At 48.5% G+C, this 24,932-nt stretch overlaps 1 protein-coding gene across 2 annotated transcripts in view; it reads right to left on the bottom strand.

Annotated features, from left to right (window-relative positions):
- Positions 1 to 24,932, bottom strand: part of LOC122389951 (potassium voltage-gated channel protein eag-like) — a 63,974-nt gene that overhangs the window by 9,273 nt on the left and 29,769 nt on the right. The window contains exons 4-8 of one of the 2 annotated variants that reach the window (XM_043382464.1): positions 9,742 to 9,874; positions 8,763 to 8,891; positions 8,310 to 8,434; positions 7,407 to 7,412; positions 680 to 1,117 (exon numbers count right to left, since the gene is read on the bottom strand). In XM_043382464.1, coding sequence (XP_043238399.1) covers positions 680 to 1,117; positions 7,407 to 7,412; positions 8,310 to 8,434; positions 8,763 to 8,891; positions 9,742 to 9,874 — 831 coding nt within the window. The remainder of the gene's footprint in view (positions 1 to 679; positions 1,118 to 7,406; positions 7,413 to 8,309; positions 8,435 to 8,762; positions 8,892 to 9,741; positions 9,875 to 24,932) is intronic. The other variant, XM_043382465.1, reaches the window with a different exon arrangement.

Raw genomic sequence — 24,932 nt, 5'->3', positions numbered from 1 at the left:
ATATCCTACAGGTGGTAAATAAAGGAAAATACTATATTGGACCAGAAATGAATGCATTAAAAGGTATCTCCCTACTCAAGGGTATTCAGCTACGTGCTTAGGGTCGGTAAGTACAAAAACCTGTCACTATGTGACCCCCTAACACATTTATCGCACGTATAGAGGTTTTGATAAATGTACAGCATTCGTTAAAGTTGTGCACCACCTATTCTAGTGCCGTGAGAAAAAGAAATGGAGTGAGTATATACCTTAAGATTTACTGAAGGCAATAAAATATATCATGACAAACAAATGAATAAAAACCCGTGAAAGGAGCGTGGTGTAATCAAATCATTTCATTCCCGGGCATCTACCGCGTTGACGAAGCTGATCAGCTGGAGACATGCTGGTGGCGCTGTCTAGAGCGTGTGTTCCGACCTATCTGCCAAGGTCTCCAGCACCGCAAGGTTCCACGCCAAGGTCGGGTGTATGTCCCACGGCCAAACTTAGCCCACTGCACGTGCGCAGTGCCGCACCACCCCATGCACATGTGCCTGGCGGGCAGGCGCCGGGCGGCAGCTGTGCCCCTACTGCGTGCGACTGGAGGTGTCGCTGCAGCCTACTGGCGACTCTCGGGGCGCGCGGTGCAGGGGGGCAGGCGGCAGGCACTGCTGCTCCGGCCCGCCGCCGCGATACTCACATTTTCACTGCGATCCGTGACGCTGACTGCGCAGCTACTTACATCTTCGTCATGATCAAAGGCGTTGAAGACGTCGTACGGCAGGCAGGAGAGCAAGTCGATAATGAACCACGACTTGAGGTAGTTCATTCGGATGATCTTCGGGTCGCTCACCACCTCCCCGCCGGGCCCCACAAATGTCGTGTGAAAGTTCAGCACAATGTCTATAAAGAAAATCACGTCCACTATGGAATCCACCACGAGCAGGCTGACGTCCTCGGACGTCTTGTTCTTGAAGGCGACGTTGTACGGCACCATGATGGCGGTGTAGAATGTGAGGCAGAGAATCACCCAGTCCCAGATGGCTTTGAAGGCACAGTAGTGGAGGAGAATGTGGGGAGGTGTCTTGGGCGCCTCCTGACGGTACTGGGGCAGCACGTCCGAACTGAGAGACATCATCTGCGGGCAGACAGCGGGGCGTCAGAGGAGAGGCATGGCGTCATATGAACGGTGTTAAAGGGCGACAGGGTATTTAGTATTTACGTTCATCTGCACAACACTCAACAGTGACACGACAAGGACTGGGTGGCGTTCGGGGCACATGGTGTGACCTACCGATTTGGGACGCAAGTCTTAATTGGTGACACGCATTTTCCGCCATGGTGCCAGAGGTTATGAACAATAGGTAATGCAACGGAAGGGGTTACATGCTGAGAGCTCGTGATAAAACGAAGGTTTATTTGCCCTAAAAAGGTATGGGCGCTCATGTTAAAAATATTACCAAACTGTAAACATTATCTGAATGTTAGAATAACCACTTGGACAATTGAACAATGAGTGCTGAGATCATCCAAAATGTATTTAGTTCAAATGGGAGGCGGGCAGCTTAAAGTTTTATTTTGTCGTGCAATAGAGATACGTGCTACTTGCTAGCAAGATAAGAACAATTTCTCGTGTGAAAAAGAAATATGAAATTTTACAGGTGCTTGGAACTAAACTCGTTCTACAGACTATAAAAATATAATTAAGGTAGGTACTTAGAATAACCACTTGGACAATTGAACAATGAGTGCTGAGATCATCCAAAATGTATTTAGTTCAAATGAGAGGTAGGTATAAGATTATGCGTGCAGAGTGGTGCCGAGCATTCATTAAAAAAGCCACAACATTGGAACTATAAATGAAGCATTACAATAGTGCAAATCCCTTTACCGTTACATGACTCAGCACCAGTTCTCAACAGGGGTGATGATTAGGTATAACGCGCTACACTGATCCGGCTCCAACAGTGCTTTTAGTGTAAGTGGTGACAGCTCTCACAAACTCCAACAAGATGCAGCCTCGGGTGTCCAGTCCACTTTGTCCCATGTAATACGGTCTCAGTGCCCACCGTGTCCCAGGTAATACGGTCTCAGTGCCCAACGTGTCCCAGGTAGTGCAGCACCGGTGTCCACTTAATCCATGTAGTATTGGTCTCAGTGCCCGCCGCGTCCCGGAAAGTACGCTCTCAGTGCCCGCGGCGTCCCAGGTAATACTCTCTCGGTGCCCGGCGGCCGTGTCTCTCTATGCCACCCGGTCGATGGACGGGTCGACCCGGCACCGACCGCTCTCTGCACAGGCTAATATGGCCCCCGGGATCGGCGCCGGCACAGCAGACGGAGCCGGAGCCGACGACGGAGCCGGAGTCGGAGACGGAGACGGAGTAGGAGACAAAGTCGACAAACGAGCGGAGAAATGTGGCCCAGAGAGCCGGAAAAGTTATACAGGAGTCCACAGGTGCGCTGGTATGTATGCATGCGCAAAATAAGTGAATCATTTCGTGCAAGATGCCAGTTTGACGTAAGGCGATTTTCTGAGAATGTGGCAGAGTGGCGAAGGGAAAAGCTTGCTTTGAATTCCTGTGAGTAGTGGCCAAACTACGGGTGCGTGGTATTACCTGCCTGCGAATAGGAACACATCGATTATCATTTTGTAGGTGGCTTGCAGAAGCTGCTTCGCCTATCCCGATCTTTACTTTGAAGAATAAGTTCACAAATCTCTCCTAAATTTGAAAACCATGCTGTCAAACATGTGATGCTTCATCTGCAAGTGAATGATTTTACTATCATTTAAACCGGTCCACTGCCTATATCGGTGTTCCACCTTCCAGTATTCGTCCCCGTATCACTTTGAACACACCTCACAGCACGTGAGGGAGCACATCATGCTGCAAGCCACTGCCTACTATCGACACACACCTCCATATTGGCAAAGTTTGACTCGCGTTCCCCACTTGCCCCACAAACAGGCTCCCAACTTCCGACGAAAGATGAGGGGACATCGCCAATAATGAACTGCCGACAAGCGCACAAACTCGTATGAGCCAACTTCTTAACACGCGCAGTGGAAGGGGGGGGGGCGGATTTCGCCCACCCCTCCTGTTTTTCGCCAATAACTCGCGCCGCGAACATAATATCAATGTGAAATTTTGGCTACCTGTCCAAAATTGAATTGCGGATCTTCTCGTGCAAGAAATAAGAAAATCGGTTCAGCACTTTTCTAGTAATAGCGGTGTAAAGTCAAACATCCTGCCGCCGCGGCGGCGCGGCGGCGCGGCGGCCGGCGCTAGCCGTTACGCGCCGCCTGAATTGTAGACTGTGCCGGACGGGACGGTTCCGTCTTTACATCGCGCTCCTTACCGCTGATTATATTAGATTCGCGTCAAATTCAGTGAGAAGACTGAGAAATGTGCAGGCAATCATATGGTCAAAGAATTTTGAAAATCGGCCGGTAACAATTTGAGTTATGAGTGTGTAAACACAAAATTGTGATTGCCGCGCTTCTCGCGTCGGCCGATCCCGCTTCAGCCGGCGACATCTTACCCTTACCAGGCTTCTAACTGCCATATTTATTGTTGGATTATCTAGAAATTCACCATACATACTCCCAAATGTTTGTTCTTTCGTATAGTGAAAGTAAAAAGAAAATCGGCCGGTAACATTTTGAGTTATCGGCGTGTAAACGCAAAAAAGTCGCTAATATGACAGATTTGACCACATTTGACCTCATTTGACCTTGAAGATATTGACCTAGGGTCATGAAATTCACACACAGCAGAGTTCCCCATGGCCCCCACCTACCCTCCAAATTTCGTCTTTCTAGCTCCAGTGGGAGCTGAGATCTTAGGGGGGGGCGACATCCGCCCCCCCCCTCCACTGGGCGTAGTACTCGCAACCCTTCCACTGCGCGTGTTAAACTTGTCTGGTGTATTAGCATCCTGGCAGCACTTAAAAAATGACGGTTGGCTCATTTTGGTTAGCCTGTAGATGGTACCTCCTTGGGGGCAATCTTGTCTTGTTGGGGGGGGGGGGGGGGATTCTCACCTAGGATTTTTCTCAAACAGAGTGGTTCCTTCCCTAAAGTTCATTCCGTCCAGTGGATGGACCCTCCCCTTGGGTTCAGCTCCTCATTTATCTCATTCAATGGGTGATCCCTCCACTAGCGTCCATCTCATCCAATGGGTGATCTCTCCTCTAACGTCCATCTCATCCAGTGGGCGGTCCCTCCCTAGGGTTCATCTCATCCAGTGGTCCGTCCCTTCCCCTGGGTTATCCGTCCAGAGATCCGCCTCTCCCCTGGGTATAGACCCCACGTCCAAATACGCCTGCCCGTGGGACGCGGGGTAGGTCGGCCGGCGTGGGACGGCGTTGGTCGCTGTGTGCCGGACGCTGCTCATGACCGTCTGCCCTCTGGCGACCGACGAGGCCGATCGACTGGGTCTCTTCTCAGGTGATGACTCAGTGTGGACCTCCGAGGGCTTCACGCCGGTTTCCAATGGTCCAAACCGGCCACTGGGCCTCTCACCATGGGTGAGGAAATGTCTCAGACCAATCGTGAACCCTCATAAGGTATCGCTGTAGGCCTCTATCCCTGTCCCATACTGGCTATCCTTGATGGCTGACCCCGTCACTGTCGACTTATTCTGTCCTTGTCTTTGCGCTTGTCCCGGTCCCCATCACCCGTCCCTGTTGGAGCAATACCTGCCACTGCGAGTCGAACGCAGAAAACGACGGATGGAGTAAAGGACTTGAGGCATGTGTCAGCGGTTAGACGCAGTGATGAGACGGCTGGAATGTGGAATGTGGCCGTGGTGGACTCCACTGGGCCCGACTTGGGCCTTTTGATGTGGGCCCATGAGATCGACGAAGGTAGAAGACTTCAACTGTACTTAAAGATATTGTTGTAATGCGATCAAAACCAGTATCAGTGCCTATTTTGTCTCAGCTATTATCGTCACTATCCTTTCGAAAACACCGAAAATGTTCCGAAAATATGCCCGGTGCGGGTGAGCGCCATCTCAGCGACCTTCCGAATCGACCGCACCTCCGGCTGATAGCGACCTCACGGGGAACATCACCTCAAAACGACTCCCCAGGAGCCTAGTTTGGTCTTGTTGACCCGAGAGTAGCCGTGACCTTGTGTTTGGTCCCCCGCGCCCACTTCATGTGGCTCTCAAAGCCTGCTTAGAATATCGAGCACACTGATCAGAGGCTTCGCCCGCATTTTTGGCGCCGTTTGGGTCAACTGACTGCCGGGAATGCGCAGTCATCGAGCATCCTTTCCTTACGTATGAGCCCTACATTTGGGAGGATTGAGGGTAAACGAGCGATATAACAGAAAACATTGCAGAAATACTGGGCATCATTGAGGTTGCATCTTACTATTCCCGGAGAAGCCCATTGAAAGTAAATAAACTTGAATTTCAGACTCATAAAAGCTAACAAGTAGAATCGGATCCATTCTGTTTACTGTGATATTCTGGGACAAATTAGAACATCACACTGCTCTCGCTATCTTTAAAGAGCAACATTTCCGTGTAAACACTACCGCCGCACGCAACCATTGGCCCTGACCTCCCTGGCAGCTTCATATTTCAGTGTACTGCGTCACGCGGCTGCGGTGACACTTTGGAGGCCAAATCAGGCCCGGGGCAGATTTACGCGGCCCTAACTCGCGCCGGCTCCGCTCTCTCCGGGCGAGTGCCGGTCGCCGTTTGACGGTCGGCCGACACCGCCCCACTGTCGGCGGCCCAAGCGCCCGAGCCGAGTCACTTGAGCTAGCCGAGCCGACATTAACAATTCACAGTGAGATGGCTTCCGCCAATCCGGATCAATCAGACGCCGTGTAGACCACGACACGAGAAATTTGTCTGTGAAATTTTCAGGGCTTCCTCTGGAAACGAAGATACCCGCAATGTGCGAAGAAGTCTATTGAATCTGGCTTAAATGGAAACAAAGGAGAGCGTTGGAGCTTTCCATATGTAAGGAGGACTATGAACAAATTTAGAAGCAACTGGATCGAATGTTGAGCTGGGTACTGAATATTGAACATTAGGTGGGCATACTGTACGAAAACAGCAACACCACCTTTTAAATGTTGATCAGCCGACACACTGGAATAATTTCACACGCGTGTGTAATTAAGCATTGAATATTCAAAGATTAATAACACAGTGGAGATGTACATGCCACAAAGAAATTAACATAATTCGCATCAAAAACATGTCTACAAAATTGTTGCAATTGGACTGCCACATAATAAAAAAGCAGCAAGTGCATCAATTTATCATCTTTGGTCTTAAGTGGCTGTGATCCGGGTATACGATAATTAGGTCTTATTTCAAATGACATCTTGAACCCACCACCGACCGTGCCCACACCAGGTTTACGGTTATACCGAATGTTCGAGGTAACACACATATGTCGATAACGGCACGAATCAATACGTGTATAGCTTCTTATGGGGCCAAACGACAGGCCGAAGACCTCCTCCAGCCGCCAACCCTTTGCCTCCGAGAACATGTGTAGATACGAACGCCTTATCCACTTACCTGGAGGAAGATCGTAGGTACCTCGCTCATTGTCTCACATACAGTTAGACTGGCGCCGATGCAAAATGAAAGAGATATATTACAATACGTGAGCATGCAATAAACGACATAGAACAGCTGTAATAAGAAGATATGCGTCTAAAAATGAATTATAGCGGTCTATAAAGCTACACGTACATTGATTAGCTGAATGCACAGGATGCAAAAAAAAGGTTATAGCCAAGCTAGGAAAATCCGTGAGTGCAGTGCAACGAGGGCAAAAAGTGACTTTGGGGCTTCATTTCCATGTCAGTAGTTATTCCCCTAACAAACTAATGTAAAAAGCAACATTATTACAAATTTGGCGAACACATGCGCCGAAATTGTCTTTGCAAACACCACTGGCTAGCACAATGGTGGTAAAAAGTGCTAGCATCCTTTTAGGAACTTACGAGCAATAGGAATGAAATTGAAATAGCTGTACAATTACAGTGTACACACTAGAGAAACTTGTTTTAACACTAACAGTTTGCTCTGTTTATCACTGACACGATCATTTTGCACTGACAATAAACTAGAACTTTGAACTAAAAGGATCAAGGAACGGAGCTAATGACAGGGTTGACAATAAAATACGATACAGAAGTGGCAAGGATTAAAAAAAAGATGCAAAACTGCAATAAGAAAAATATTGTAGCCCTGTCAATAAATGGGTGCTGCCTATAACGAACGTACTAACAAATGTCGCAGTATGTCGCCATTTAAATAACAATTTATATATCCACCATGCTGTTCTAGGCATTCCAATTATAAATTTACCATGCAGACACTTGACAAAGCAAATCTAACCCACTACGGCTATTAAAGATATATCTGAATAGTCAACTTGGTAATACCTACTTGATACTGGCGGCAGCAATCAGGAAAACATTGAGTAAAGACACACAATATTGTATTGGCTTCGGAACACTCTATGTCTATGTAATACGCTCAAAGGGTCACATCTACCACATTGCGTGTAGCTATTGGTTTGCTATGAGGGCTTGGAACATATATCCATTTCGTACTCATTCTCCGCAACGTACGCCTTTTGGCTTTTTGAGCCAAGAATCATGTGCTCCCCGAAAATACAGAGCATAAAGCTACAGTGAAAATCAGCGAAGTACAAATCAGTCTTGGTTATTGGAAGTTATTTAAAATTTAAATTAAATTAAACTATTTTTTAAACATGTTGAACCCGATTTTTTTATCGGTGCATCTATACTAAAAAGGAACACTCTGGCACTCTGGTTATTGATGCACGAAGCCAGGGAATGTGTATAAAGCGCTTTACTGAAAACTGATGTAGGAAGGCCAAGCAAAACGGAAAGACACACGAAAAAATCTTGCTTTGAAGGGAAAGCAATTTGTATGATTAATTTTTAACATATGAGACATACTGTTCAGTGAAAAGCTTGCAAAGAAATGAATGCACATTGAAGTAACAGAGAAGATAAGGTTAAGCACACACAGGGTTGGAGCCTCACAACTAACATTCGCGAGACAAGGAGTGGTGAAAGACCAGTTAGGTCATGTGACAACAAACATTGCGTTACCACTACTAGGGCACATATAGCTACTCCGAAAACAGCTAACAACATCGTTCTTACCTACAATCAGTCCCTCTGGCAATTCAAACAAACATACGCAATCCATTCTGGATCTACCTATCCTTCAATCTCCATTGCGAAAATTCAGCCAGATCCCGTAGACTGTGGTCCACCTATGATGGAGAAAGGACACAAAGAAATGACTCGGACTTACGTGAGCGATGTTGGACTGTTTGCCATTCTCCTTGACGCCTGACACGTTGGAGGCAAACTGGGAGGCCAGCACGGTCCGGGACCGGGTCACCGAACGGGCCAGCTTGGCGAACTTTGACAGACTCGCTGGAAACGACAAACAAACGACATAAATATATAGCACAGTGCACTGAGCAAACAGCTAAGGGTTTCACAGACAGGCTACTGGTTATGGTTATATAAAGATCGTTACGAACTACTCGGTACCTTCAGCTGAGCCTCCTGATTATGAGGAACATACACGGATGTCGTATCGTTTTCAATAACTTCCTTTCATTAATAAAATTTATAATGGGAGAGTCAGCAGTGTGATGCCACTGATGCCTTTCTTACATTATGACTGACTGACAATTGACTGATGCCCAGGCTGCATGAAGGCATTCGCGTGCATCATTTCTCTAACCGTGGGACCCACCTCTGTTGTCATCTGCCTCGATGGGCTGTTTGAGAGCGGTGATGTCTCTCAGCGTCAGAAGGAACAGAACCACCACCTCCTTTTCGTTCTTGATGGGCGCTAAATGCAGCAGCAGCCATAGTGGAGTACCTACCGGAGAGCGCAGCTTGTGGGCTACAGGAGAGCGCACCTCGTGGCTCGTGAGCTACAGAAGAACGCAACTCGTGAGCTACAGGAGAGCGTACTTTTGAGGCGACGATACCGTGACGCCGCAGGCTAAATGGGTTAGTGAAAAAGGGTGACACAGCCAACATTTTAAGACACAGAAAGAAAAGACAAAGTTCAATCTTGCGCTTAGAGCTGAGTAGCAGGAAAACAATTGTAAAGAAACCATTAAAGACCTCAGGACAGTTTACAAACACCTCTCAATTTACTTTTGGTTGATGCTAGCAAGAAGCATCAATTTGCGTAAAACGCAAGGCTCCATCAACACAACCAATGTTAAAAAAGAGCGCCTTGATCTGGATCTATCTGAAATAAGTCGTTCATAATAGAGCACTTACTGATAGTACACTATTCCGTGGACAACGCTTAATACGTTGCTATGACAATATCTGACAATAAAAAGCTAAGCAGGACACAAGGCTAGGCTTTCTTAGCATTGATAGAGAAGAGGAGAGTCATACTTTGGAGGCATGATTTCAACTTACCTTACTGGCCGACACTCATACATTTATGCGTTGGATGCCATCAAAAAGGAAATCAAGACATAGTAGCAAACTAATCAATGAACGACTGACCAGAGTGCGCGAATCGAAAGACCTTGTCAGGTGGAATGGATATACCATTCATCACATTTCACAGCGAAGACCGAAAATCTACATCGTGCCACGCTCGCATTATCGTTTCGTTTTCATTCGCAAAGACTCTTGCAATAAGCGTGTCTGACATACTGCCGCATCTGCATGGATAGGTGTACTCATGCAGTGTAAATACTCACGGTTTTTCTTGTAGAGCAGGATCTCGAACTGGTCCTGGTTCTGGTCCTCGAGGCTCTCCTCGAACCGCGCGATGGTGTCCTTGTCGGTCAGGTCGCCGTACATGAAGCTGCATCTGCACGATTTCTGCATCACCTGCCGACGACAGAAAGAGGGAGCTGGTGTCAACAATCAGCGTTACAGAGCGCCTCAGAGGTTATGACTTTTTAGAATATTTGTTTGTGTTGTCATCGAATGTGAATAAACATAACAATGTATGACACGATGTAAGACACATGAGATTTTAAAAGGATGGACCAGCTGACAAATAGTCAGGGGAAGGAGGCCCAATTTTGGGCCGAATAACGCAAAATTGGGTAGAGCTTAGCAAACGGTGGTTTCTGGGACAAAAATGACCGCTGAACCCGAATCTGACCGGTGCGCACCTGTAAATAATGTTGCACCACTTCCAGAGCACGTGCAACTGCGTGGTTCATCTTTTTTGGAGAATGGTACCTTTTTAATTAATTTCAGTGTAACGTCGTTGATATTTGAGATATTGTTTTGATATTTTCCCCGTGTGCTTAAAACACATGACGTAATTGAAAGCTGAAGTTATGCAATGTTCGGGCAGCCGGTGACGTCACCGTGACGTCATTTACCTATAAATGAGTTGAAAAAGTCGTCTTGTCCTTAAAGCATTTAACTTTATTCCCGTCGTATGCAAATTTCAAGGAAATATCCATTCCTATGAATAACGGAAAGTCAGCGTGGGTTCAGCCTGAGTCGTTACGCGCGTTTAACAAGCGATAAAAAATGATCCAGAATTGTGCTTGTCATGAAGACTGGGAAAGAAAATAAACAGCTGTTGTTTATCAAAAAGGGCAAAAATCACCTTTCTAAGAAAGTGAAATATCTTGGATATTTGAGGACAACAATCTAAGATCGAAGCGAGACCACACGATAGACGATGCAGGTACAAAACAGTACCTACAAAAATGATCTGACAACCGAATGCCTCCTCGTAAACCTGTTTTGTGTGAAGTGCATTTTCTTGGGACTACATTGCAAGTGAAAATTCATTGGTACCAAAGGAGCATGGATTCATGATTGCCCTATAAAGTTGAAGCTTGGTGACACCTTCAACACGCATGCGGCTCGACACTATCAGATGTTCTTGGAACACACATGGAATCGTTTTAGACAAAGCTGCAGATTGATGATGACGGGCACGACGAGCTGAATATGGAGCTCTCCCAACTCGCCCGTCTGAGTCCAAAAGAGATTGAATAGTACCTGCAATCTGCATGCGGCTGCTGGAGAAGGGAGGGCCGGAGCTGGCAGTACGGGCCAAGGAGCTGGCAGGCCGGGAGTATGGACGCCTGACGCGACTCCCTCCGGACGATCCCGCTCGGAAGCTCATTGATAAGACACCGCCACCTAGACTGCAGTACAGAGCCCACCTTCATTGGATGCGGAAGAAACAGGAAGCCCAGGAGGTGGAAGTGCCGGCGCCGTCGCCACCAGATGAGGACGTTGCTGGCCTCCAGCATCGACCCTGTTTCCGACGAGTGGGGAAGTGGGTGTGCGAGGAAGCTGGACTGGGTGGAGTGCCCGTAGCCCCACTAACACTGCACCAGGGAGAACCGCCATGGAAGCAGTGCAACACCAACGTCGACTTCGGCTTGAAGCTTCCGAAACCTACCAAGAACCCACCAGAATTACGGAAGGCTGCAACCCTGGAGGCCCTGGCCGCTTACCCAAATCCAGACCTCACAATCTTGTCTGCTGGCTCTGCTCTAGACGGCACCAAGAAAGGCGGCGGAGGAGCCCTCCTCTGCACCGTGAGAGGCGCAAGATCGAATGTACCGTACCGGCAGAAGTCGTATGAAGTAGCATGCAGGCGGAGCTGGCGGCGATGGCGGAGGCGTTAAAATGTTTCCTGGGACTGCCGAAGCCATCCATCGCTGCCATTCGGTCTGTCCTGCTCTGCTCGGACTCCCTGTCCGGCCTCCAACTGCTCAGCCGAGGCCCGGCAGCGCAGGAATCGGCCCTGACACAGGGCATCTGGGCTCTCTTGCAATCTGCCGCGGCCGGGGGCAGAGCTAGCAGTCTCCAGTGGATCCCGGGCCACGCGGGGGTCGAGGGTAATGTACAAGAAACGGACCGCCTAGCAAACATCGCGGCGACATCAGGCGACCAGCGTCGGATCCCAGTTGACCTGGCCTGTGCGCGCATCGCCATCATGGACACTGAACCGGCCTGCTCACCCTCGATCGCTCCAAGCACCACCCACATCTGGAGAACACCCCTGGCCACGACGACCTCGACCGATGGGGACAGACCACTGTCTCGCAGATCCGCAGCGGCTGCTCACCCCTGGTCCGGCCACACTCTTCAGGATTGGCCTGGCCACCAGCTCTCTCTGCGGACAGTGCGGCGAAGAGAACACGGTCGCGCAACTGCTATGCGAGTGCCCGGCCGCACAAGAACGCGAACCTGGCTCTGGGGGCCGCTCCCCGCCCTCTAGGATGTGCTCTCGGGGCCGGCTAAATACGTCACGGAGTTCCTCGACCGAGTGGGGCGGACCACGCCACCTGTGGACCAGCCCCGGTCTGCCGCGCCCTAGGGCACGGCCGGCAGTGCGCGGAAGAAGAAGAAGGGAGAGCAGGCTGACGCATCGGAACAGGCGCATCTATCCGAGTCCTGCGGTCGAGAACGACCAGTCGCTCTGCTCCGTCGACCTGGCCGACGACTTCACGTACCGGCTGGTTGGCGGCTGGTTCACGTACCGGCTGGGACGCGTCCGCTGGATGGACGAGGCAGACGTCCTGGGCGAAGGCCACCGCCCAGGGTGCACAGTCACCGTGCCGGCGGCCGGCAGCCGAACGCCTCCTGATAGAAGCCGTGCTACATTATGTGTGTTCGCCTGTGCGTGTGTGTGTGTATTTATACCAGAAGAGATAAATACAACCAACCAGAATCAAATTCTCTCCGTTTAGTTGTTACGTGTTCTTCAATGCTCGGGTGTGGCGTCTAAAAACATGAATAACCACAAGACATTAATTAGAACTTGGGACATAACACATGTGAAACCCTCTGTGACGAAATTTACGCCCACCTTATTAGGTACAGTCCACAGCAGAAGCAGAAGTAATGTGGGGTTTCAGTCATGGGTATGTTCTGCTTCTGAAGCTTAGGAACGATTAACCAGACTACAATGAAACTTTGAATGTAACTTATATGTATCGTCACCCTTGCAGCTGCAACTTTAGCTATTGACATCTTCTTTTCGATCACTCCGCATTAAACAATCGCCAGTCAAAGCCAACCGTTGAGATTGGTAAAACCCTACATTACTTTAGCGGTGGGCTGTACGTATGCCAACGTAATGAACTAAAACTACGCCTGTTAAGCACACATCTAATTCTAAAATCTCACAAGCATACTGAATGCCTTACGAATGCTTTGCGGCGCCAATACATATATGAACGACTTCTATACCTACCTTTGAATTTTGTCATGTGACGTCCTGAAAACGTCATCAGCAGTTTTTCAGCTATAGCTTTTGATCAAACCACATAAGAACAATGAAAGCATTTTCCATGCGATTTTCTTGATAATCCAAAGCAATTGGTAAACTACATGACCATTTCCAGTAAGGTCATAACCTTCACTAGCGTGATTATCGACCTGAGCTCATGAACTGCGGTAAAATGTAATCTTAACCAATCGAAGCCAATTTGCATACTAGTCGATGCGTCTCGGTGAGAGAATCACAACGATGGTAAAATGGACGACATGGAAGCATTGTATCAAAAGTTATTGCACAAAAACTATTTGGGGTAAAAACGCACACTCCGCGGATTTCGCCCCCTGTCGGCCAAAATGGTACCTCCATCCAGACGATTTTCACTTTTTGAACGGGGAGATATTTTCTGAGCATGCTCAATGCATTTAAAACCCGCCAATGAGCGTATCCCGTGAATAAAGTTAAATGTTTTGTTGTCACACCTCATTTTCCCGTCAGTTTACGAATAAATGACGTCACAGTGACGTCATAGATTGTCTGCGATATGCGTTAACAAGGATTTTCATTTATGCAATGAATTTTGGCTCTAATATTAAAGTGTTAGAGGACAACACAACTACACGACTGATTTTATTTTTAAATATATAAAAAGGATACCATTCTTCAAAAAAGAAGAACCACGCAGTTGCACGTGCTCTGGAAGTGGTGCAACATTAGTTAGAGGTGCGCACCGGTCAGATTCGGATTCAGCGGTCATTTTTGTCCCAGAAACCACCCTTTGCTAAGCTCTACCCAATTTTGCGTTATTCGGCCCAAAATTGGGCCTCCTTCCCCTGACTAAAAAGGATATTTCGTAGAACACAGTTGATATGTGTGGATCGACATAAATACAGAGCTAAACCTCCTGCTCTGAGTCAAATATGTAACACAAATGACAAAACAAGTGGTCTCGGCGTAACCAAAATAGCCAAAATCAGGAGCGTATCAGTGTGTGCTGCTCCTCCATCCCTCTTATACCCTGTCTTCCCCACCCATTGCTCCTCTTCCTCTCTAGCTCTCTCTTTTTCTTTTCCTCTTTCTAATTAGCTTTCTCCCCCTCCATCTCCTTATTCCATCCACTCTCTTCCTCTCTTGCCCTTTTCCATCTTTCTCTCTCTCTCTCTCTCTCTCTCTCTCTCTCTCTCTCTCTCTTTCCCTCTCCCTCTCTTATTTTCTCTCTCTCTACCACTCTGAATTAAATATAACTTTGTATCCCCGTTGGCCCAGAGTCCGGCGTCAGTCAGGGTCAGCCACATTACTGCTTTACGGGCAGCCAGTGTAGTTGGTCTTCGGGCCGTCGGGTGCCAAAGGGACTGTGGACGGTGGTCGCTAGACGACCAATGGTCCGGAAAGTGAGTCAGCTTAAAATAGAGCACCAAATGGGGCGTCCGTAGACCGACAGAGGGTCGCGGTAAACAGTGGTTTACAAATAGGATGTCCGCCATTTATGATAGCGACATCACGTTCGCTATAGACAAATTGTGCGACTAAAACTGAGAATGCATGTTTATTGTTTAGCTATCATAGTGTGCTGTTTATAAAAAAAACATGCATATACATAAATGAATCTTCGCAGTCAATAGCACTGTTACGGAAAAATATGGCAAGACATCAAAGATGACATATGTGCTGAATAGTCCGTCGACGCAGTTATGCTTGGAATAGCGAAACACTTCCGAACATACCAATCATCATTCTTCAGATATCTACCTCCCACTGAACCTAATCGCATGCCATCCATTTCTCACCAAGCCAAGCAATCACTCTGACGGGGGTTAGCGGTCCGCTGAGCGAGACAGACCGCCCCTCGGCAGTCAGGGAGGACTGGCACGCGGAGGTGGCTGGCGCGGCCCTTAGGGAACGTCGCGTCACACACCGTGACGGGACCGGGCGACAGCCACTCTCAGGGGAAGTGTTACACACGGCGTGACGGGAGAGCTGGACAGTGGCAGTAAGAGGAGACTGACACCGTGACGGTTTCTCCTAAGGACGGCGGCCGAAAGGAAAAGCCGCCACACAGCAAGGTGGGACAGTCCGGCGGTCGCTGTCTTCCAGAGAGCGAGCCTGATGAGCGCTAGTGACGCGGGGACTACGGCCGCCCACGCACAATGCTGACGCAACCATAGGACTTACTTCCTTGGTGATGTAACTTACCTCTGGTGATTCGACTAACGAGCCCATGGGCGTAGGAACCTCACGAAAAGTGGGGGGGCCAGCGAAACTTCAATGTCACTTTGTGGGAGCCCCAATACCCCTATGAAGAAATTCTTTGCAGTTTTGTGCTCATCTCACCTTGCTGAATCATTTCCTGCTCTTAGTTTTGTATTTAAATAAAAAATAAAGATTTTACTTTAAAAAATGGCTAAAAAGTGGGGGGCCATGGCCTCCCCGGCCCCCCCTGTTCCTACGCCTATGAACGAGCCACAAGGTTTTAAAAAGATTGAAAACATGATGAAAATAAAGATTAAAATAAGGTACCGTTACTTCTTAATCATAATCAGCACAAATACCACATCACCGCATAGGACACACATTTCCTATCTGTCATATCACGGATCTTCAAAAGTTGAAGCACCACGTCCGCTCGGGCCCTTCCCGTTTATCCGTCATCGCCGAATTAACTTCGCCGCTGTAGAGTGACCAATGGGAAACGTCTGTCAAACACCATATCATCACCAACTGACAGCTTTATGGGAAGCGCACTGGCCGAATCCGACATCAGATGAACCCCACGCCATCCGGCGACGACGCAGTTGTGCAATCTTGTCGATTGCGGGAGTTTGCCGCTATTCGTAATTAGTAAAATATATGACAAGAAAACAATAAAAATTGACCAAAGCCTCCATATGACCATTTTGTGTATTGGTTGAAATCGTCACTGCCACAGAAGCTATGATTTGGAGGTCCCATTATGGCAATTTGTATTGTGGTCGGAGTACTATCGGTATTATATCGCAGTGTATTGGATTAAATCGTCACTGCCGCTATGATTTGGAGGTCCCATTATGGCAATTTGTATTGTGGTCGGAGTACGTCGGAGAAATAATAAACCAATGTGCTTTACGGTTGCATCTTGGCCATAAATTTGTCGATACTTGTTCGACCTCGATTGAATTAGCTCTGTTCAAATGTCAGTCGTGCAGCAGTATTTTCGATGCCGATGCTGTAAGACCGGTCATATATACGAGACAGCGACGACAGCCGAGGACGCAAAAACATCCGGCGCCGGGCCGATTTTGGAGCCGCGGTGGCACGCCAGACACCGCGAACGCGTCGGAGCGTCGCGTCGGACGCGACGGCGTGGCAGGCCGTGACAGGTAGGCGCCGATCGACCGCAGCCGCCATGGGCGACGCGGCCGACAGCTGGCACGCCGCCCCCGCCCGAAAGGTCGCCGCCGCCGCCGCCGCCGCCGCCGCCGCCGCCCCCGCCCCCGGCCGGCGGGTCCACCGTCCGCACCCGATGGCAGGCGACTCACTCCACTCCACGGGATGGGCGAATCAGCCAAACCGGGAGGTCAGACACATCCTAAATGGCTAACGGCACATATCACAGATGAGCAGGTGACGCCTAACGGGCCCCTGTGCTCAGTCCGCGCCGCCATATCAGCCCGTCACCGGAAATGAGGCGCCACTGCAGAGATTGACGCTGGCAAGGGACGCTATTGCGCCAGAGGCGACATAGGCTTAAACGTTATTAAGTAAGTTCAGTGAATCCTTCAAGTTTCCATCAAATGAGCCGCCAGACACATTTGGAAACACTCAGCAGTGGTAGCTATCTTAGAAACAACGCACAAAGAGCCGCTATCCAGCAAAAATTAACATTTTGTTTGTTTGTTTAAACATTCCAATTTTACTGACGATGATATGAACGATAAATACAATAAAAGAATATGATGCAAACCGACAATCTTTTTTCTACTTGTGGCACATGTCAAATATCTGAGATACTGTACAAACCACACGCGCAGGGTCAGCCCCCATATTTCATTCTCGCGATCTAAATACTCCTATAGTACCGTTACTGCAAGTCAACCAGCCAGCTGAAGGCTGCCAACGGAACTGACACTGACCCTCGCGCAATGAAAGGACGACCGTTCTCAGTGCAAAACGGCAACCTTTGTTAGTACGGGTCAGGCGGTGAACTTTCCGCGGGTGAAGTGGCGATCTTCGGTGGGTCATGTGGCGATCTTCCGGTGGGTCAAACGGTGACATTTCGGTGGGTCAAACGATGACCTTTTAGTAGGTCAGACGGCGACCTTTTAGTGGGTCAGGTGGGGATCGTTCAGTGGGTTCGGTGGTGACCTTTCGGTCATCGGTAGGTCAGACCTATACCATACACAGTTCCTGGAATGGAGGGTTCCTAGACTGTGCTTCACGTCACCAAAGACGTCAGAGACCTACAGGGTCTTTCATAATGAATGTTACTTTTGAAAGAGCTATTTCTCAGGACATATATGTTCCTCATGTAATATGTACCATCACATGAAGCAGAAACACATTAGCGTTTTTGCACACACAACTTTCATTTTAATGCTCCTCAGGAATTTTCCACTGTATCGCCCTTAATTAAGGCACACGTTTCGGCCCTCTGACGAAGGTGTCGCACCCCGCGCCTCACAACGTCTGGGTCCAGGCTTCCAGCAAACCTTTCCACTGGTTCGCAGTGGATGGCTGCAGGAGGGTTTTGTCTCAGATCTGCCAATGCGACTCCCCAAAACCAATAGTCCAGCGGGGAGAGGTCAGGACTCCGTGGTGGCCATGGTCGCTCGGTGAGGCGGCTGATAACGCGTTCTTCGAAATTCTCGATCAGCCACTGGCGCAACAGCTGCCGTGGTGTGCACTGTGGCACCATCCTGCTGGAACCACAGACCGTCTCTTTGAACCTTGTCCCTGACCTGAGGCAGAAGCATTCCTTGAGCAGCCTGACGTAAGCCACCCCGTTCAGTGTTGACCAGGGAGAGCCAATGGATAAAGACTTGTCCGTCGACCGTAATCCGTAATGCGTTTTAGTAGTGTCGACATACTCTGCTTTTCCGTGAAGGAAAATTGGCGTTGTAATTTTTTTATTTTTTGGGACAAAACCCTAATCAATTTGCAACAATACGCATATAAAATTCACGCGGAAGTGATAAATTAAGAGCTCCTAACTAAATGTTTAAAAGTAACATTCATTATGAAAGACCCTGTAATTCATGGGGCTTTGGTCAGAATAATCACCTTTTGACCGAACTGCTGCTCGATTAATCAGACCCAGTTTACGGCCTACTTTCTGATCGGTCAAAATTCATACGGCGTTTCTCCATCCTCGATTTCAGCCGTCGTTTGTCAGCTCGCCACTCGGGCTGAGTCAACTTCCATTCTGAGTGACAATGCGGCTCGGTCACTAGGATTAGATGACCCGTGGTGCAGCACCACACTACGGTAATTCCCTTCAGGCCTACGTCTCCCTGTCATCTTCTCAACCCATGGCTCTGCAGGCTGTGTTTATCTTACTGGGCCGAAAGACTGTAACTGAACAACAAAACAAAGCGAAAGGTTTTCGTGCAGCATTCCAGCCAAGCCTTACTAGGAGGTCAGCCACATATGTTTCATGGCACCCTGCTGCATACCTGACGCAGTTCCTTCCCATAACTGAATCTCAACACGGAATGACAAAGAACTTTATTGCCTCCAGTCATATAGTTGGGTATTACTGCCACGACCTCGCCGGTGCCCCTAATGACGTCATCAGTGGTACCTGTGAGGTCATTACACGTCCTGCGTGATGTCGGCTCGTGCCGGCACCGTATCAGCCGCCCTAATTCTGCGGATCGATAACTGCTCGAGAAACACGGCCGTACCGGCGGGTGGTCACCGGTACCGCGGCATTTGATTAGAGGTCGAACAGGTATGCCACGGAATGCGACAAAACATGGGGGTTAATGACGTACAATAGCCAGCAAATCGCTTAGGGACCGTTATGTCTGGGCTGTTTGTTGTGGTTTACATGCTCACACATTTCTATGCATGACTGATAGTTGATACATTCACGAAGTAGAGTTGACACCATACCAAGCCTTGACCTCCCGATTCCAACCCTTCCCAGCTAAAATTCTGACCTCTCGGACGCCTCAGTTCACACAGCGTGGATCCATCGCTCGGGGCTGCGGGGCAGATTGGCCGTCGGCCGGACCGTGTCGACGTATGCAGCGCACATCGTCGACCGACGCTTACTCGCCGAAGGCAGGTGCATAATAGATCACCCATCGCCACCGCGGCCCCCGCCGCCGACGAGGGGCCCGGCCGATTGGCCGGAGGGGAGCACAGCCACTGCGAGAATAACCTGGTGGGGTCAGACGACCAATGGCTGGGGACGGTCAGCTGAAGGATGTGGACGAATGACCAGCTGGGGTCACTGTGTCAATTGACCGGTTGAACGATTGGGGATTGTCTCACTCATGTAGGTTGGGGATGGTGAGCGGACAGCTGGGGTTGGCTTCTTCCCACAGACGCCGTCGAGAAGAATGTCAACGTCCTAAACCTGATGAAATACTTATCCACTGCATCTGGATTCGAGAGCAGACCTACCAAGGCAGGTGGAGGAGCGGTCTAACCACTGCTTCGATCTAGCGTAAATCATATCCAGTTGGCATTTCATTGATTCAGATGGTATCGTGGAACAATGTCCTTACTTATTAAAAAGATAAGAAGTTCCTTTTTTGTCCATCGAGAGCTACAGACTCGCGGGCATTGATTCCTGATGCATCAATGTGTATCAGTCTGCCCGTCACTCTGTCGTTATTTAGCAGCCAACTTCTCAGCCAGTTGCAGATAAATGTACGGTAATAAATCGGTGCAACTTGGGCCGCCAACAGACCGTCCGGCTGATAGCGGCCACTGTCGGCCCCTCACGGCTGCAGTTTCAGCTCGCCCACCGAGTCAATAGCCGCATATTTCCAATGACAGACGTTTAGCGCGGGTCATCGCGGATAAGTGTTCACGATAGTTGGATTTCAGTTGTCCAGCTGGATGAATATTCAATGTCAATATGGAGGCCATATTCAGCTTCGGATCGGGTCTCAGAAATTCAGGCGCATTTCATCCTCCTAAAATGAACGAGTGCCATTAGGTACGGAAATATGGCTGAAGATAATCAGCGAGCCCTGGCGTGGTTATCGCCTTCTATTCCGGCAGCTCATCAATCGACTGCAGGGCCGCATCCAACCGCTTCGCCGTTGTGGGCCTGTGTCAAAGGCCAATTAGGCAATAAGCCGTGCTTCTATTGCTAGCCGTTGCTAAAAGGAACATTAACACAATGCCCTGAATGCTGAAAGAATCTCGTTCTTAAATAATGCTTAGCGTGAGCTTAATACATTATATATAACTGCATCATTTTTGTACGTATAATGTTCATGTACCTGCATAAATAGGAGTTATAATTTTCGAAAGCCGGGTACATACACACAAAAACGTGCATAAACAAATCAGACTCGCACCAATACATGGACCACGAATGTCTCGGCAAGCGATCCTCTGGTAGCTTAAACATATTCTATAGATCAACGAACCATTCCAATCCATTTTCTATAAATCACCGAGCTTTTTCAATCCGATCAGCCCGATCGGTAAAATAAATGACAGCAAAGAGCAAGAGCTCTACGCGTTTCAAGCTCCTGTTACCCCACCTAAAACTTCTTGAGAGTCGGGCCATCGCTCTAAAACACTCGTCCCTTCAATCCATGGTGAGTCACCCGTGGCCCACCGTCTGCCCTCTGTATCAGGTCACGGCCGCGTGGACTAACCCGTATATACCAGCCCCATTCCGTGACGGATAATCGGCTGTGTAGTTATGCGTCACAAACACAGACCATTAGCTGAACGACGAAGCGACAAATCAGAGCTCGCTAGCGGCTAGTGTCTGAATTAAAGTGTCACGACATACCACGTGCAAGCGAGGAGGTTTTCTTTATCTGATCAACTTAGCGGCAATGTAATTGCTAAACCTGTGGGACTGTACGACGGACGCGAAGTGAGGCCTCCACTTTACAATCAGTCCAGTACAAGTCATTGCAATAATTAAAACAGGGTGGAGAGCTTTCTGGAATGAGGAAATACTTTTACTTCTAACGCCCATGGGAAATAAGTAAGCCACCGACGCACGCAAAACTAAATAAGTAACTACCAAATCACATATAAATTACGGCTCAGGGGACTTAACAAATGCTCCGATTAGTACCAACATTTCTGGAGTTAATTTTCTATTTGCTAACTGCAACCCTATTCATGCAGTAGCAAGCGTATGTTGCCACAAATGATTACGCCTGTCTCCGAACAGTGACCTAGTTACATAGGCGCTTCACGCTACCGATTCCGGAGGCTCACCCTTGCGCGTCTCATTCGCCTTCGGTGGTCGTCCGCTAAGTGGCGCGGTCAAGGCAATCGATGGCGCACCAATAGTGGTCGGAGAAGTGGCGCATTTCTCGGAAAAAGTCGGGGCGAGAGCTGGTCACCAGCCGGAAGCAGCTGCGAGAGTTAGCGAGGCCAATGCTGGGGCTAGCTTCATGTCGGCCACGGATGTCAGATGTATAAAGTACGATACGAAAAGTGTCCCACGGTATACGATCGAGAAGCGCAACCGTCGCAGAGTAGGCACGCATGGATGGCATCACTATGACTCAGACGCGGCAACACATGCTTCCTCTCAGGCCAATAAACTCCGTGATGTAAACGATAATCCGACTCAATTTTCTCTCCAAACCGTTCAACCCAAACCGTTCTCACGCATGAAACGGCGGCGAATGGCGATATGTGTTGTACCTATAGCGGTACTCCCTATCGGAAATGCATGCAGGCCAGTCTATATATCCTGTAGCTAATTATCTCTCTGACGTCATCAGCGCCACTGACGTCACCAGTTGGAGATACGGTATTAGGACGAACGTAAGACAACCGGTAAGTGATGGCCGTTGGGGCACTGCGAGTCGCCCCATGCCGCGGCGCGGCCTCTGACCAGCCGCGACCGGGTCTCGGTGGCTATCCTACGTCACATCAATCACTCCGATAAACAAATGATATCGGAAATGGGCAGCTACCGATGGATCTCCAGGAACGCTAGTTATTTCCCGCCATGATGACCCCTGTTCGCAACAGCGGATAATGAAACCAGCCTGAACGAATCAATGTTGTGGTGGTTGCGTGATACAGTTGCATTGTGCTGACTGCTGAATTAACACTTCAGGGGTAGTAGCCAGAGACTTTTGCTATAAAAAAAGAACGCTCCTTACCTCTGACGGCAACAAAAAAGCCTTTTTAGTTAAATGTATATACCTACGAAGAAGTAATTGTCAAATGGTTTCTGAAAATTTCAGCAATGACCAAATGTCACGCGCATCTGAACAAGAAATAGATAGAAACTGAATTGAGAAGGTCTTCGACACTTGGGTGTATCCTAGCAATAATTGTAACGGCGACTTTGTACGTTCTGGAATGACACACTTTATAAAAGGCAACAGAGAGCACCACCTACTGTGCAAACATCGACTCATGTTTTTCAGATATCTTCATGCCTTTCCCATTTGTTCTGCTGGCGAGAAGGAAACATATTGTCTGCTGTATTCACCTTAAACGAAAACAAACTGCCTCGGAACCGGGCTCGGATGCCGGCCGTATGCGGCCATCCATCTGTGGCGGGCGCAAAGGAGGATCTGGAAGCCGGCCGCAGAAGTGACACGCCGTAAAGCAGCGGCGCCCACTGCTGGCGCGCCCGCCGCTACCGCGCTGCCGGGGCGCCGCGCCCGCTCCAATCGCCGCGAACCGAGCGGATAGCGTTACGGTCCAAGGGCGGACATCGATACAAGTGGCGCTACTCTAGCGGTAAATCTGAGAACTACTGACCGATCTCTGGTCATGTGACCTTGACCGGCTCCTGAGATTAGGGTCACGTGACGCTCGGCCCGTCGGCGACCGCTCCGAAGCGAAAATTCAAGTTTGCAGTGGAACTTTGCCTAGACGGACACCAATGACATACGATTCTAGATTAGCATTCGATACAGCGCTTAATTCTACACAGAATGACACTAAATTTAAGAGATTATCTGCCATCACTTCATCGCACTTTTTGTGGAACAGAAAGAATGTCGAGGCGACGTTGCATGCTAACGCAATGGGAGCGTAGCAAGGCGGCGTGCGATATGTACAGATTTATTGCTTTTGCCAACAAGCAAGGCAATAGTAAATTGATTCTAGAATCATGTTTGGTACTAAATTTAACGGGCTATTCAATGTTACTAATTATTCGAAGAATTAAAGTAGCATCACGTCGCAGATTTCAATTTGCTTACTCGTTAACCCTATTAGTGGCAGGCTCCTGGCTACCCCATATTAGTGGCAGGGGGGGGGGGGGGGGCTGTTTACGACCCCCCTTGATATCTCGAGATCCAACCGGCCGATTTTCAAAATTCAAACGGCATTCGATTTGGCTCAACGAGATCTACATTTCTAAAAAAAATAAAATTAAAAAATGTCAATAGGGGGGTAGAGGGGGGTAAAAACGGGCAAATTGCAGATACATTTTAGACTGTTTATCACGGCCAGGTTTCTGAACCAATCTTAACGTAATTTTTGCCGATCGATAGAGAATGAACCAGGAATTCACATGGATCCTAAAAATATGCATTTTCAAAAATCATAGGCGGATACAGATCATTGAGATTGGGGGTACACAAAAAGTATAGTAAATAAGGTTTTTGTTGGTACTGTTTCTAAAAAGGGTGGCAATGGTCTTGTTATGTTACAATTTTCTTATGAGAGAACGACTAAAATTGTATTGGTCATGCATAGGCGGTGTCAGGGCACCTATGTTGGGAGGTAAAAAATAACCCCCCTTTTTGGACGCCTGGATCCGCCTATTATAGCAAAAACGTGTCAAAAGAGGATGCACAATAACTTTGTATATGTTATCACATGATACCTTTCATTCACTGTTCGTAAAACTGGTGCAGCATCGTGATCTTCGCCCAAATGACTCGCTTCACGAATAGGACCCCCAATTCCCAGTGCTCTGGAGCCGCCCCTGGTAAAGTTATGAACTTGAAATTTTCAGGGAATGTGCCCAATTTAGTTTTAGGAAAAGTCAGAAAATTTCAGCATCGTAGCTTCAGCTGTTTCGGAGATATTCCCGAAAAACCTGAGGGGTGGATAAAAACAACCCCCCCCCCCTGCCACTAATAGGGTTAATATTTCCCAGGTTAGGCATGTAGTAGGTACTTATTCGGCATTGCTCGTCTGACAACATAAACCTTCGAGTTTGCGTCAAGTTTCATGTTGATGCGCACAATGAAATGTCGATTCTAGATGGCTGTCCAATAAAGTGCTCAATTCTACACAATATGGCACTTTTGAAAAAAGGATAAATCTGCAATCCCTTCACCGCACTATTAGTGGAACAAAAGGATATTGCATACCTATTTGCGATGGGAGCGGGGCGCCGCCGCGAACGATGCATGCTAATTGATTGTTGCCAATAAACAAAAGAATAATACGTTGGTTCCAAAATCTTGTCCGGGAACACATCCTACCGGCTTATTAATGATACCGGCTTTATTTTTCCTGCTTGTCTTTACTTGGAGGCCCATGGAGCACTGCTGGCCATACATAAGCTTTTAT

This window comes from Amphibalanus amphitrite, unplaced genomic scaffold, assembly GCF_019059575.1.
Source record: "Amphibalanus amphitrite isolate SeventyFive unplaced genomic scaffold, NRLGWU_Aamphi_draft 000377F_arrow, whole genome shotgun sequence".
NCBI classification, from domain to species: domain Eukaryota; kingdom Metazoa; phylum Arthropoda; class Thecostraca; order Balanomorpha; family Balanidae; genus Amphibalanus; species Amphibalanus amphitrite.
The sequence above is the reverse complement of the archived record's forward strand: the minus strand, read 5'-3'. Positions and strand labels throughout refer to the sequence as shown.